The sequence below is a fragment of the Mus caroli genome, chromosome 12 (assembly GCF_900094665.2).
Source record: "Mus caroli chromosome 12, CAROLI_EIJ_v1.1, whole genome shotgun sequence".
NCBI lineage: Eukaryota > Metazoa > Chordata > Mammalia > Rodentia > Muridae > Mus > Mus caroli.
The window spans coordinates 80,821,942-80,838,580 of record NC_034581.1 but is presented as its reverse complement, the minus strand read 5'-3'; the positions used below and the strand labels follow the sequence as shown (position 1 = coordinate 80,838,580).

At 47.2% G+C, this 16,639-nt stretch overlaps 1 protein-coding gene across 5 annotated transcripts in view; it reads right to left on the bottom strand.

Moving 5' to 3' along the window:
• The window catches only part of Esrrb (estrogen related receptor beta), a 159,101-nt gene that overhangs the window by 94,521 nt on the left and 47,941 nt on the right, over positions 1–16,639 (bottom strand). The window contains exon 1 of one of the 5 annotated variants that reach the window (XM_021179322.2): positions 1,690–1,974. The exons of 3 other annotated variants lie outside the window; for them this stretch is intronic. In XM_021179322.2, coding sequence (XP_021034981.1) covers positions 1,690–1,739 — 50 coding nt within the window. In that variant the 5' untranslated portion in view covers positions 1,740–1,974. Of the gene's footprint in view, positions 1–1,689; positions 1,975–16,639 lie in introns of those variants that run through there. One more of the 5 variants, XM_029484331.1, reaches the window with a different exon arrangement.

Here is a 16,639-nt window from a genome sequence, read left to right as displayed (position 1 = left end):
AATCTCCTCTTCTCTCTGGGGTTCCCGAGGTTCTCATACTCCCTTGGGGAGGAGTCTGACCTTCCCCAAGCAAAGAACCCCTACTCCCACCCGGCAACTCCAGAAGCAGCATAACCTTGAAAGAGAATTGAAAAGCCACCTTTCAAGCTGATGGAAATCAGAATCCATTATAATTAAAGACCGCTTTCCTTTCCCTCAACACCTCCTAAAACCTCTGTTTAAATTCTGCAGGTATCTAAAAAGAACTCTTCGCAGCGGGGAAATCCCTGAAGAGAAAGGGTCACTGTTTCTGGGGTGAGGTAGGGGGCAGGACAGCCCTGCTATTAACACAGCAGCCTGGCTGCTAAGTTGCCTCCTCGCGCTGGCCCGGGCAAGTGGAGGTAGTCTCCGAAGCGGAGGTGGAGGGTTCGAAACTTCACCTAACCAGAGGTGGTCCACACACAGCCTTTATCTTAAAGCTGTCTCCCAAGTTCTTTGGCGGGATGGTGCGTGGAAAGGGTGGGTGGTGTGGAAAGGAAAGGGCCGTGATAGGGAAGAAAACCTGAGTCTGTACGTTTCGTTCAGGGGGGAAAAAAAGGAAAAAAGAAGGAAAAAAAAAAAGAAAAGAGAGAGGGGGCGTTGAGGGTGGAATAAAGAAAAACAGAAAGTTACTTAGGAAACCTGCCCGTGAGGAGCTAGAGTTTTCATTAGATTCTTTTTAATCTTAATTATTAAGCCTGCGGAGGATCATTTCCAGGACCGCACAACGAACGCTCCGAGTTCCACCGAAGCGCGATGGGACGCGGAGCGCCAGAAGGGAGACCCCGGCAGGTGCTTGAGCAGGTGGCACAGCCACCTTGGAGAGCGCGGGTGGCCCGTGTGATAGTCGAGGCTTAGGGTCATTTCTCCCTTTCCCACCCGGTACGCTCGGAAAACTGTCCCAAGACCCCGGAGCTACCCAGAGTTGTGTCTGGTCCCCGCAGCCTCAGCCACCCGTATAGCTCACTTAACCGACGTACTGGCGTTGCTCAGCCCGCGGCAGGGGAACAACACCCGATATGCTGCCCCCAACGTCCACCCGACTTCACCTCCGCAGCACGGAGCGAGCCACCGGGCTCCCGGTGGGACACCGGTCCCCAAGCAGGACGCGCGGAGCGCAGCGCTCAGGGCCCTGCCGTGCCCCAGGGGCTCCTGAGGACCGCCACCCAGAGCGCGTCCCGCTGGGACCCCCGCGCCCGCACAACGTTGGTCGCCTGTAGTTCCCCTCACTGGACCCCCAGCACACCTGATTTTTCTGGCCCTGGCTGAAATCATTTTGGGTACCCAGGATAGAAAGCAAAGCGCCTGTGGGGAGGATTCCTAGGACGGGACAGAACACCCTTGCGGTCACTTTCCCGCACCTGTTCTGGGCTTCCGCCTGCCCGTCACGGAAATGGTGATATTTGTCACCGCGGAGCAAATTTAGAGTGAGCGAGAAAGCGCCGCTGTTGTCTAAAAGTAAGGGCTCATGAAAGATGATGTGGGAAAAGTTAAGAGGAGGGTTTAAGAAACCCCGAGCAAGTGTGCGGTTTGCCCCCTCCTACGTCCGGAGCGCCCCTCCTAGGTCCCTGCCACTTCAGGAATGTGTAGAAGAGGAACTGCGACATCCAGGATAGAGACACTTGGATGGGCAGAAGGACAGACAGACAGAAGGAAAAGTAAGGCACCTACTGGTTGTGGTAGCCAAGGGGGTCCGGGATGCAGAGTTCGGACACGTCCATCAGTCCCGTTTTAGCATTCCCAGTTGGAGGAGAAAGGCGGCGAGCAAATCACGCGGAAGACGAGTGAAGGGCACAGGCGAGGTGCGAGTCCCGGCCGGCGGGCACGGTGAGCGCGAGAAGGCGGAGTAGGAGGACGCGGACGCGGCGGGGGAGCCGGAGGCAGAGAGCCGCGCGCAGCTCCGCGCTCCCACTCATCCGCGCGCTCAGCGAACGGGCAGAGGGGACGCGAAGCCGTGGAGGAGGCTGGGGCGCCCGACACTTGGAGCCCACTAACCCTACTGTAGCTTTAAGGCTGAGAGACTGATGTATGATTTGGCTCCTATTGGCTATCTCTCAGGGGCTGGACTTAAAGTGACAGAATCGAGCTGGGGTGGGGGAAGGGGGGCCAGCCCAAGAGACTTCAATGGAATAGGACACTCCCGCGGGCATGCAAGGTCCCCACCTCCTATGGAGTAGGAAGGCTGGATTTTAGAGTCCTAAAGCTTGTGTTCTTGCTTTTGCAGCTGAAAAACAGAAGGGAAATTCAAACTGCTTGGTGGGACTGTTGGAAGGGAGGGTGCTAACATACTCACCAAGCCTGCCCCCACCTCCCCCAACACCAGTACAAAGCTCTATGAACCGACGGGCTTGCAAACCCCCTCTGAGTTTCTTGGAACTGGTTTGTTCTCTAAATTAAAAACGAGTCACATTCCTCCCCATCACCACCATAGAGAAGCGGCCAGTGGCTTAGAAATTCGCAGGCTCTAACCTCGCGTTGAAGGGTCAGGCCGGCAGGTGAGGTGCAGCCAGCCAGAGGAGAGAGAGATTCCCCTTCCCTTTGTCCTATCACCTGGGCCAGTCTGCTCCGAACCTCTGGCATGTGGCTTGATGCAGGGTGTGTGTCCATAAAATGCCTCGAGACTATGAAAGTCAGGCTTTGCCCATTGGCAAATCTCAACAGTGCACTCAGGCCCCAGGCTCCAGGCATAAATCCCTGTCTGCTTGGGAAAACATGATTGGCCTTTTAAACCTCGAACTTACCTGTCACAGCTTCTCCCAGGCACTCGTGACACTTTCAAACGCACACCTGAATTCCCAGCTATCAGTGCACCTGCAGCCCTGTCTGCCTCTCCCTCTATGAACCAGAACATTATGGGCCACCACTGTACCAAAATGAGCCATAAGTCAAGTCTCAACTCCTTGTGGGGCTTTTCACCTTGGGGATATGCCTGCCACAGGGATAATAATCAATTTGATTATGTGTGCTGGTGTGGATACAGAATTATTTAAAAGGGGGAGGAAAAGCCCTCAGGAGAGAGTATTACCTTAGTCTCTACAAAAGACAATGAACAGTGTTGGGGGTGTGTGTGTGGGGGGGGAGACATAATTTTATCACCAAAATAATGACTAAGTGGAGTGTACCTGTAGGCAGTGCTGTGTGTTTGGGGAATAAAGCCGGGAGGGTGGGTGCTGAGAGCCTCAGGAGGGGTTAGCCACTGTGGAGGGACTTAAGGGAGTAGGTGCTGGCTTCAAGGGGCGATGTTTGACTTGAACAAATGCACTAGTCAAGGCTGGGGAGGGCAGCTGACACTGTCCACATGTGCTGAAGTGGAGGAAAGTGTGGGGTGGACCTGAGGCATCACATCAAGGGATGGACAGGGATGTTTGCCCTATCAACAGACCTCCAGCAGACCTGCATCATTAAAACAAAACAAGCAAATAAACAAAACCCAATAGGTATTTTATTAGAGACAAATCGACGCAGAGGTATTGTCCTTGAGTTGGTTTCTACATGACTCCCATCTCTTGTGAAGGCCTCATTGACGGGCTTCTCTGAATTCTTCCTTTCCCTGAGCACACATGGGGCTTGGCAGGGTTTTGAAAATGCACAGTTAATGACTCCTGTTGCAGTGAGGAATGAAGCCTGCTCTTTGGCCTGTATGGCCATGGACACATGAAAAGATGCTGTAGGTGACTCTGTACCCCTCCACAGCCCATCACTATAGAGGCCATCTAATAGACTCCCCCTCTCCCTCCCAGACAGCACCCACATCTTCTGCCAGTCACACTGTTTCAAGTTGCTTAACACAGTTAGCAATCACGACTTTATTGATGTGAGAGGTACCGCCCCTTCTCCATAGGTTGGAAGTCTCATGAGAGGAGTGACTGCGCGCGCACACATGATGTTCACTGGAGAATTCCAGCATCCTGTACCCAGCAATGCGCTGTGAAGAGTGGCTCACGGACAAAGGTTACACAGCAAGATCTTTTGGGGGGGGGGAATCCTTTTCCCAGCACACAGATGTACGCCATACTGGCTCGACGTGCCAGGCAGTGACAGCTACAGCCCGTACTCAGCCCCAAAACACAGGGGGAGGAGGGGCCTGCAGTGCACTGTGTAGTTTTGCCACGAGGTTCACTAGGAGGGGTACGTTCAATGCCTTTCCAGCCTTTCAACTCATGATAGGTTGATGGGGATGTAACCCCACCCTGAGTGGAGAAGCACCTGCATTTAGAACTCTAAATCAGGTTTGATAAATGGAGAGCTTCGTGCACTTCCCTGTGTGCAGAATTGTCCTTCTCCAGGTCACACAACAAATACTGGCAAAACATGCCAGCCAGGGTCTGGATCTCTGCTTAAAACCACCTCTCAATGTGTGCAGACAGGTCTCTCTCCTTTCCCTGCCTCCTCCTTCCCTGAGCACAACTTCTTTCAGAAGTTGTGAGGTCACTAGCATGAACCTCTGGATGTATTACACTGGGGTCTGGGCATCTGTGTCTACCTCTGACATCATGGTGGAGTCCTGAGAGGGCAAAAGGGATTGCTAGTTGGTGAAGACCAATTTCATGACCTGCTCTCCTGCCCTAATATACTGTCTACAACCCTGGCCATTTAATGCAGCCTACTATACCCCCAAACCCCGTGTTTCCCTTTGGATGGAAAGCTCCAAGTATGCCATGAGTTCAATCAATCCACAGGTCCACACGGATCCATCCTACCTGGTCTCCATCCTTAGTGTTGCCACATGTCTGCACCTGGGTCTTTTGCCATCTTGGCAACCACTCCAAGCACAGCAGCCCTTGTCCCTGGTGTGGTGCAAAGCACACCTTTGTTCCATCAGAGCCCAGTTTCGATTTTATCCTCCATCCCTTGGGACAACCTCCCCAAGCCAGCCTTCTATTTTCCACAAATAAGGTTAAATGTCTGGCAAGTTCCATAATTTCCTCCTCCCATATGCTCTAAGACCAACTGCTAAATGAAGTTGTTTGTATCTCTCAAGCCACAAAAACTCAACGGAACTGGTGGACCCAGTTTGTTCTCTCCCCCACACCCAGAGTTCAACGGCCTCATCATTGAATAAGACACACCAGGCAGTTTTAGGACATCTATCCTCTGGTCACTGAGTCCAGCAGATATTAGGGCTCACAGTTTGGTTCTGCCATCCCTCACCCATTCCCACATCTCCTGAAGTCAAGGGTGCAGGAGAGAACAAGGCTGTGGGGGAAACACCCAACGTGTACACCCACGCTTCTTACCACCAGTCCGGGAAGAGGAGGCTGACTCCATGGAATTGTTTGGATCATAAGCCAAACCCGACTCTGCTCCAGCCCACGGCGAGGACTGGAGAAGGCAGATCCTGGGAGGGCATCCATGGACAGTCCACAGTGACTAAGACAGTCCCGACCAAGACAGTGACCTTAGCCTGAGCATCTCTGAGGACCATGTGTCATGGGCTCCAGGCTGGAGGAATGTCCCCAGCCACACACCTCTGCAGACCTGCTGCTTTCTCACATGCTTGACTCTGGGTATGGAGTTATATCATCCAGTGGGGGCCAGCAGACTGCCAGCCCATTGGCTGGCACTTGTGCCAAGGATCATAAGGAACTGATAACACTAATACAATGTGAGTTTGTGCTCTGTAATAGTCTCCTGCTGACAGACAAATGCTACAGAGACATGATGGCTTTTCCTGAAGCTCTAATGGGCCATTATTGGGGCTAGAAAGCTTGTGTTGTATTAGCACTGTCAACATAACACCAAAAACTATGAAGGGGGAGGGGGATCTTGAGTTGATAAATGCTTAATACTACTATCTGTAATCCATACCAAGGGTCTTGGAAGAAAGTCCAGATGTTTCAAAACTCTGTTACCCGTCCCCTCATTATGTACCCCAAAGATCTCATGCTCCCCAACACAGCTGAATAGTATATTAAAGCTCCATGCATAACACGCGGATTGAGTCTTCCTGTAGGTCCTGTACAGAAGACAATAGAAGCCAGTAGGGAGAATGAAAGACCAGAAAATTGAGAAATGAAGATTTTCCTTCCTTCCTCCCTATCGCCAGGACAATCAGAGGGCATCATGGCTGTAATCAAATTGTTGACAAAGTTCTGGGGGAGGAAAAGACGTGTTGGCAGGACACAAAGAGAGAGGAGACAGAGAAGTATGGGAGAGGAGAATGAACAAGAAGGAAAACCGTGCCTTGACAGTACCTGGTAGCTAAGAGGCATTGAACAACGAGCTATTGACTGGATGAATGATCTAATTAAGTATTTTCCATTACAGTGCATTCTGGGTTTTTTTCCTCCTTATAACAAAGAAACTTGACCTTATTTTTGTCTGTGTCACATATTAATTTATCATCCAATTTCTTGTGACTCTGGCATCAATTTGAGCACAAAACATCCTTGACTAGAAATGATAATATAAGCAATTCATCTGGGGTATTATTGGTAAAGAAAAACTTCTCAACCGACGATAGTTTAACTACAAATGTCCCGCTGAAAATGGAAAATTGGACTCTGTTTACATTTCTTTTTAAAAATTCCGTGTGTGTGTGTGTGTGTGTGTGTGTGTGTGTGTGTGCGTGTGCGCACCATGGGACATGTGTAGAGGTCAAAACTCTGTTACCTGCTCTCCCATCACACACCCCAAAGATCTCATGCTCCCTAGCCAGCTGAATAGTATATTAAAGCTCCCTGCTCAGCACTCAGATTGGTTCTTCCTGCAGACCCTGTGCAGATGACAAGAGGTTAGAGGACAAGTCCTAAGGGTTCGTTTTGGCCTTTTAGCAAGTAGGGCCCAGGAATCAAACACAAGTTATTGGGCTTGGTGGCAGGTGCCTTTACCCACTGTGCCACCACACACACACACACACACACACACACACACACACACACACATTTACTTTCCCCATTTACATTTTTAGTTTCAAGTATAACTATTTTAAATAAAACATAAAATACATGAAACTTTGGGGGAAATTAAACCTAACACTGAAATGTTATTATCAAGTAAAAACACAAAAAAATCACATCAGTTGAATCTGTCGCAGTACTGACACCAGAATTCAAAACTGGTGAGTTCCAGGCCAGGGCTACATAACAAGAGAAAAGGAAAATCAAAATTGGAGTCATTTGAGCTAGGTGTGGCAGCACGTGCTTGAGATTCCAGCCAGGGGGCAACTGAGACCAGGGGAGTGTGAAGTTTGAGACAAAACACATCAACAAGGCAAAATAAAAACACAAACCAAATAGATGCCTATGATCAACTAGGGATCGTGTAACATGTTTTGATTTCCTAATGATGCAGTTAAATAAAATGCACTTTGCTTTAGCTCTCTCGGAATGTCTTACCGAGATTGGCATGGGGGTGACGGCTTCCAGGCTTTAGGGGGAAAACATGAAAGGTTTTGTGAAGTGTAACGTGCTATGCCTATGCAAGACATGATAAAGAAGATAGCCTTCAATAGAGCTCTGATAGGTGCAATCTCAGGCCCACTTCTGCCTTTACAGATGTATGATGTAATTAAGCCAATCCCCTTGGTGAGCTCCCCCACTGCTCTCAATGATGCAATTATGAATGGGTCAGTAGCAACTCCAGATGAAGGCTGGAGCTTTGCAGGCAGGACCATCCATAGTATCTTTCTTCTTCATGAGCACCTGGAAACCCGAGACCACAATAGGTTCCCTGACTTAGGAGGAAACAAGGCAGAAAGCGAGGCTGCAGGAGAACCAAAGCGAGTTTAGAAAGATGAGTAAAAAGGCAGTCACCAATCCAAGATTTAATATGGATAAACACCAGTAATACACTTGTCAGGGATGACCCTCCGAGCCACAGACTGTAGGATGGCTGCGGGAAAGAGCAGCGAAGCAGAGAGACACCTGGGGTCAGCGTAGATAGCACATTAAACATGGGCACAAGGTTCAATGGCATGATAAACACGGCTTTTGGGTAATTCCGCCAGACCCAGCAGAGCAGGGAACAGCAGTAATTCCTCTTTACACCTGCTGACTGAAGGTGCCGGTGAGGTTTATACTCAACCCCAGGGACTTGCTCTGAAAGACAACTGCAAACCTGGCAATGAAGGGACTTGAAGAAAGGAGGCGTCAGCAGCATTTTGGAGGGCATGTGAACCCCAGAGAGAAAGGGACAAACACGGGACAAGGAGGGGCGGGCTCTCTGGCCTACCAAAGCACAGATGTTTGGGTCTGAGTCTCACTGACTGGTCCCTGCTTTCTCTCCCCTGCAGCTGTCTCCAGAGTCCCCCAAACTCTGTCCTTTTGGCTCCCCTCTATGGATGGCGTTGGGGGTAGGGCCTCTCTTCTCTTCTTTTGTTCTAGTTTTTTGGTTTGTTTTAGACAAGGTCTTACTGCATAGTTACTGGCTGGCCAGGACATTGCCATGTAGACCAGGTTGGTCTTCAAGCTGGGGGCAAGCCTCCTGCTCCTGAGTGCTGGAATTAGAAGTGTGAAGTACCAGGGCTGAGACAAGACAAAACTGCCTGGATCTGTGACTTCTTACTTAAAGCTCCTGCTACTCTCCTTGGGCCTTTTTGGGTGGGGAGGGGCTATAGATGAAGGGTGGTCCTTGTGGCCCTGAATCACTTACTTGCCTGCTGTGTAGACTCTAAGGAAGGGCTGAATGCATGCCTGCCTGTGTTGAGCAAATGCTGTTCTTCCTTTCTCTGGTTTGCTTTGCTTAGTTCGACTTGTATTTGATCCAGACGGACTTTTTTTTCCTGGGAGTTCTCCATTCCTATCGCAGAAGATTCATCTTCGTGCTTGCTTTCTAGGGGATGGAACTCAGGGACTTGTACACTAGACAAGTGGTCTACCACAGTGTGGTAGGCCTTCAAGCCCATATCCTTCTGAGACGGGGTCTTGCTATGTAGTCCCCGCTGGCCTGGAACTATTTGCCCACCTCTGCTTTTTCAGTGCCTAGATTACAAACATGTGCAGCCACACCAGTATGCTCACTCCTAAAGTGGCCAGAACTCAGTCACACACTCCCCTTCCAATCAATCACTGCCAATGAAGAACTATCCTATCAGGACTACCTTAAAAACGTATTTACTCACAGGAGGGGAAGGCTCAGTTTTCTTGAACACATGAATGCTTAAAACCAAGGTATTCAATTCTGTTAAAGAAAGTAGAGGTGGTTCATGGGTGGGCAACTCCGGTAGAGTCTCCCACAACTGGTGGTGTATCATGGGCAGGTGATGGGATCAGATTATCATGTCTGTGAGCATAAATAGGACCCTAGTTTATATGGATACAGAAACAAAAATAAAATGGGCTGAAAGTTAGGTTGCTTTTTAATAAATAGCATTTTCTCTAGCAAATCAAAACTACTGATTTAAAAAAAAAAACAAACTCCTCCCAAGAAAGTCTTTTGCTGGCCAAAGTCCTAAGCAATTGCTGCAGTTGAAGGTGTACACACCTGCTATGTGTGCATACAGAGGCTGCAGTTGCTGGTACTCACACCTACTATGTTGTGCACACAGACATCTGAGGACAACTTTTGGAAGTTAGTTCTTTCCTTCCACCATGTGGGTTCCAGGCACTGGCACTAGTGTTTCCAGACATGATAGCAAGTGCCTCTAGCAGGCGAGCCTCTAGCAGGCAAGCCAGTTGTCTGGCTCTTGCCTTAAACTCCCAATCATCCTGCCTGTCTTCAAAGGATTCCACCAGGAGATATCACAGTGAGTTCTGAGAACTTCTTCCCATAGATAAATAATGGTCATCTCCAAGGCCCTGAAAGGGTCCAGAGCTGCTCACAGAACTGTCATGATCTGCCCCTCTTACCATTTTTCCAAGTTGAATAATTCTGCCTTTTGTCAAATATCACCAATGAAGACTTTCTATTTTCTTCTTCCTTCCCTTTCTCCCTCTCTCCCTCTCTCCCTCTCTCCCTCTCTCCCTCCCTTCCTCCCTTCCTCCCTTCTCTCACTACTCAGCCACAGTGTTGGTCTCATGTAACCTAAACTGGTCTTAAACCCCTTAGATAGCCAAGGATGGCCTGGAACCCCTGACCCTTCTACTTCTACCTCTCAAGTGCTGGATTTAAGACAGTCTGTTTCTTAGTTAGTCTTATGGTGGACTTTCTGTTTGGACCTGTGCCTTAGCTCTTGTTTCATGACCAAGGAAGCTCTTATAAAAGAAAGTATTTAATTAGGGATTTGCTGACTGTTTCACAGGGTTATGCTCATCATGGCAGGCAGCAGGCAGACATGGAGCTTGAGCAGTAGTTGAAAGCTTTACATTCTGATCCACAGGCAGCAGGCAGAGATAGATAGATGATAGATAGATAGATAGATAGATAGATAGATAGATAGATAGATAGATGATAGATGAGATAGATAGATTATTGATAGATAGATTATTGATAGATTAGATATATAGATAGATGATAGGTAGATAGATAGATAGATTATTGATAGATAGATAGATAGATTATTGATAGATAGATTATTGATATATATATATATAGATAGATGATAGGTAGATAGATAGATAGATAGATAGATAGATAGATAGATAAATAGATAGATAGATAGATAGATAGATTATTGATAGATAGATTATTGATAGATAGATATATATAGATAGATGATAGGTAGATAGATAGATAGATAGATAGATAGATTATTGATAGATTATTGATAGATATATATATAGATAGATGATAGGNATATATATAGATAGATGATAGGTAGATAGATAGATAGATAGATAGATAGATTATTGATAGATTATTGATAGATATATATATAGATAGATGATAGGTAGATAGATAGATAGATAGATAGATTGATTGATAGATAGATTATTGATAGATAGATTATTGATAGATAGATATATATAGATAGATGATAGGTAGGTAGATAGATAGATAGATAGATAGATAGATAGATAGATAGATAGATAGATTTACTATGCTTAGCATGGGCTTTTGAAATTTTAAAGCCACTCCTCCAACAAGGCCACATCTCCTGATCCTTTCCAAACAGTTCCACTAGCTGGTGATTAAGCTTTCAAATATATGGACCTATGGGGACCATTCTCATTCAAACCCACCACAGTTCATCATTAAAGATTCATTTTCATTGTGATTCACTTTTCAAGCCACACAAGGAGTGTACTAATTATGCTGAGTTTTCTGGCTCAGTGAGCTGGAAGGTGCGCAAGCCAACATTTTTGAGTGTCCACTCAGAACCGGCCACTAGACACTGCCCCACAGTTTATTCTTACCGCAGAGTAAGCAAGACACTCTGCAGCTAGGGTTGGTACCAGTGCCCTCCTCTTTCTGCCTCAGGAGGGAACTGAAGGTCTGCAGGTATATTGTTCAGGGCCAGAAGAAAATCTAGAGTTAAAAACCAAGCCAAATCCACCCTGAATTTACTCTGTTACCCTGCTACCTTCAACAGAATCAATATCAGTGGCTTTGGGGGCTAGCTTGGGAATCTAATCAGAATGGATAACAGGGGAAATTTATGCTTTGCACAGCCAACAGATTTATGTCAGGGCTTTAGCAAAACAGCCTGTTGGGAGGGCCCTTGTGAACCAGACCTAGCTGCATGGCACATGGGTTTAGCAGAACACACCCAGCTCTTACTGAAGAGTTCTTTCAAATTGGAATGAGGCTTGTTATCAGCAGGGAGGGGAGAAAATCTGAGAAGGAATGTGGTGTTGAGGAAGGGACTACCCAGTTATGGATAGAAGCCAGAGGGTATATTTTAGCTTTCCATGACCCAGAGAAAGTGAAGTGCTGACAGAAGAAGACAGAGGAGGTGATGGAAAAAGAGGACCTTCTGTTGCTAAACCAAAGTTTCCCATCAGGGTCAATGTGCTTGGTTGGGGCAGCTCAAATGGTCAGTATTTCTAAGCCAAATGGATGCTCTTACAATTTTCTGCACAGATACCCAAGAAATGGTACCCAGGAGGTATCTTCTGCCGCTAGGATAGGTCCTAGGATTACATAAGGAAGTTCCTGAGCTATTCCAACTCGAAAGGCTATTCAAGAACAAACAAGTGATTTTATTTTCCTGTTTCTTCCAACATCAACCAGTGCACATTTCCTTTAATTCTGTGGGTCCTGGCTAACTTAACTTATCCATTCCAGTATAGAGAGTGTTTCCTTGCTCCCAATATCAAAGGATGAGCTAGCATGTGGAGTTTTATGGTGTCTTGATTCCTTCATAGCTCTTGATGTCTTCAATCCACAGAAGAGAGACTTGCCACTAGCAGACATGTTTTTGCCTGTGGGATTGCAGAAACACCATTTGAGAGCACTGGTTTTAAGACTTTAAAATAAAGCCCCCAGATAGCTGCCTTCCACTGAAACCGAATCTAGGACCCTGATATATAAAGCAGCCAAAAAGTAGCTATCCAAGTTCAGACGAGAAGGAAAAAAAATGAAACACTCAGTCTGGGGAACCCCCCCCCCCCCCACTGCATATGTATGTGTTTTGTTTTGCTTTGCTTTTGTTGTTTTGTTTGTTTTCCATCTATTCGGCATCAAGCTGACATCATCTCCATGGCTGGTCTTGAAACACATTCATGACAAGTACCAGGTTCATCCTGATGGATACTGTGACTTGGTTGTTCATGCCTAGTGTCACGGTGTCTACACGGATTGGAGTCAGACACAGAACTTTGTTACTGTGAATGTTATCACTGGCAAAGAACACTGGCTTTGGAGTCTTGCAAAGCTTAGTTCAAGTCTTGGTTATGCTCTTTGTTAACAACATGATCCTGCAGCAATATATACGTCTGTGATGTGACCTCAGTGCTGTGGTTTGTCTAAAGCTGGGCTGGTAGCACATGCTTTAATTCTAGTATTTAGTGGGCGGGCAAAAGCAGAAGCAGTGACAGGCAAATCTCTGTGTTCAAGGTTAGACCAGCCTACATGGTGAGTTCCAGGCCATCTAGGATGACAGAAAACTAATCAATCAATCAATCAATCAACCAATGTAAGGTTGATACGGGTGGGTATGCAGTTTGCACAAGCTGCCTTTACCTCTTCCTTTCCTAAATAGAGGACGGAAGACAGCGAGATTGATCTCCGAAGTGGTGTCTCCCACTGTAACATGCCCTCAGTCCACATTGCACTCCAGCCTGATGAGGCTAGGTGCCCACAGAGAGCATAGAACAACTGGGGAATTGGCTGGCATCTGCTCCTACTAACAATGAGTAATATTCAACGCTTCTGATTCTCTCGTCCTATCTGCAAACCCTCGAAGAGTCTAACCCTTCTCCAAGATGTACCCGGAGCGTGATCATCCCACTGTTCCACTTCGTGTAAGCACCCAACTTAATAACCCAAGGCATGGTTGATCACAGTGAGCCACGGGCTCCCACACAAAGGCAGAGATGAGACCACAGAGGCAAGATCATCCTGAGAGTTGCTGTGGGTCTATTTTGAGTCTTACTGTGATTCATGACAACTCATTCCCCGAGAGAACCTAGTCTTTCAACAGGTATAAAAAGAACTGCCATTCCAGAAGCCTAAGACTTAGCCATGACTGCAAATCCTTGTCTGTCCCCTGTGCAGACAAGGTGTTACTCTCAACCCTTCATCTTGGAAGAAGTATCATCAATATGCAAGTTTAAGCTTTAACCATTTCTGCTGCCAAGGACCCTGGGAGGGAATAGAGAGAGAAAGCCTGCTTCAACCCCCGCCTGCCAGCTCATTGCTCCAGAGATGGAGCTGAGCTGACTGTCTACCATGTCAATAGACTCCCCAGTGCTTTCCCCATGAGTGGCTCAGGCTACAGTCTAGGCGGAGGTGATTGTGGATTGTGACCTCATTTGTCTGGACGCTACATCAAGCCAACCATTCCACCTCTTCCAAGTGCAATTGTCTGAACATGATGACACAGATAGAGCTTCTTAGTGTGTTCTAGGCTACCCCTAATGTGGGAGAACCCCCTGCCCAACTTCTGCAGGAGGAGCTGAGAAGGAACACATCCAGGCATGATGGAGGCCATGTATGAGGTGTGCACTAGTCACTTTTCTATTGCTGGGATAAAACACCATGACCAAGGCAACTTGAAGAAGAAAGCTATTGATTAGTAGTGTGTCCGAGGACAGGGTGGAGCAGCCCAGAAAGGTAACCAGCTATGTACAGAGTTGAGACCTCTTGGGGCAGAGATGTGGCAAATCTTCCTCATCTAAACCTTAGTTGAAGGACTAACAGCAGCTTATAAGATCAGAACTCTGGGAGGTGCCACCAACAAAGGCAATAACTGCTAAACAGATAGGGGGAGACTTGGCCTCTTCTCCCCACATTGCTGCCCCCAGACACTAGAGAGGGAAGAACTGTTGGTCTGATTGGTCAGCACCCAGGACCTTCTCGGGGTCACACCCCAATGGTACTCAGGCCATTGTGTGTTATTTAAAGATTATACATCTGTCAAAGCTTTCACTTGTCCAAATGTTCAGCAGGGCTTCCAGGAGCCACCTCCAAGGTCAGTATTTCTATTCTGTCTCTGCTGTAGTTTGAAGGTGTCCCTCCAAACTCACGTGTAGGAAACGTAATCCTCACTGTAATGGTGGAATGGGAGAGGTAGCCAGGGTGTGTCTTCTTCCTCCCCTTCTTTCTACCATTGGAGGACAGAGACAGAAGACTCTTACCATATACAAGTTATCGACCTTAGACTTCCCACTCTGATAAGAAATACAACTCTGTTCTTTCTGAAGATCTCAGTGTCTGCTTTTTTCTACCTCCTCTGTCTACAGCTGAGACACCAGGGTCTGCTCCAGAGACCTTGAGAGTGTGCAGCCCAGGACACGGGTCAAGGAACCCAGATTAGAACACTGGTGTGGATAGTCGAGGACACGGGCTTTCAGAAACAAACCTTCCCTCTGCCACACTCACGAAGGGATGCTGGGAAGTCAGACACATCCCTACTTTCAGGCCTTGAAGCACTTCAGCAAGTCACTCCGACAGTTGAAAATGGGGACCTGACAGCTGGACACCAGCTTTGTTACCTCTGCCATCCTTTTCTACTGTGTCCCTTGAGAAAAGGCGTGATGACATAAGGAGCTGTAGGGAGCCCTGATGGTTCCTGGATCCAGTTCTCCCTGAAGATGGAATCTGCCCTAGACCCAGAAGCAGCATGACCTTTAGGGATGTTTTCTCCTGGGTCTTGATGTCTTTTACTCCAAAGAGTCCTAGCCAATATGGGCTACACTCTGCCCATACATGTTCTTTCCCCCCTTGTCAACATGCCTGCCTTCCCTAGAGCCTTGCACCACACAATTGCTCAACAAAAGTTTGTCTTTTTTTTCACCCCTAAAAAGAGTTGCATTGGTTGGGCTGGAGAGATGGCTCAGTGGTTAAGAGCACTGATTGTTCTTCCAGAAGTCCTGAGTTCAATTCCCAGCAACCACATGGTGGCTCACAACCATCTGTAATGGGATCCAATGAACTCTTCTGGTGTGTCTGAGGACAGTGACAGTGTACTCATACACACAGACAGACAGACAGACCTGGGGGGAAAAAACCCATTCTTTTGTGTTTAAGTATTCAATGTCAATAATTTAAATTTGTGCCTTTCCCTGTCTTTACACAAGTGTGCCTTCATGTTCCTTTCATATCTAGAAATACCAACACAGGTGTAGATCTCTAACTGAAAGTACTTGAGACCTGAGACCAGAGCTGATTTAGATTTCTCATTAGGGCATATTCGATAAGATATGACAAGTTTGATAAGATTTGACAGATAAGGAGATGGTGGAGAAATAGGAGCCCTGTCTACATGTAAAATTCATGTATGTCTCATAGTCACCTCATGTACACAGCCTGAAGGTAATTCCACACAATTTTTAGTGTGCCCCTTGACCGAGTGTTCTACTTGCATTGTCAAACTGGTGCTTTGAAAGTTTTTCAGATTTAGGGATTAAGGCTCCTCCTATCTCAAGTAGCAGCTTAGGCTAGAGTTTTTAGAGAAAGCATGCATAAATAAGGCCATCAACATAAATTAATTCTGGATGATCACAGGCACTGCTAGCCTCTGTTTGGTTTGGTTTGAATCAGTCTCATTGCATAGCCCTGGATGCCCTGAAACTTACTAAGTAGAGTAGGTTGGCCTCAAACTAACAGGGATCCTCCTGCCTCTGCCTCTGAGTGCAGGGATTAAAGGCATGCACACCCAGCCATTGACTGCTTCTGGAACAGTGGGTAATCCTCTCACCCAGACCTAGTGGCAGTGATAGTCTTGCAGAAGGAGGAACATGTTTTGGTATACATCAGCAACGCCCATCCCATCAGGGACGATAGATGGTGGTGTCTCTTACTCCTCTTTCTGCTTTTTGAGACAGAATCTCACCTAGCCCAGGATGGCCTCAAACTCATTATGTAGCAGAGGATAAACTTAAACTTCTGATCCTTCTGCAGGTTAGTGGTTCTTTTTTTTTTTTTTTTTTTTTTTTGGTTTTTCGAGAGAGGTTTTCTCTGTGTAGCCCTGGCTGTCCTGGTAGTGGTTTTTAAGAGCGTGCTGGACTAGTAGACGGGAAGGCCCCTGCCTTTAACTTCCCAAGTTGGAAGGCAGAGGCAGGAAGATCTCTGAGAGTGAGGCCAGCCTGGTCTACATCGAGAGTTCTAGGACAATCATAGCTATATAGGAAAACCCTGT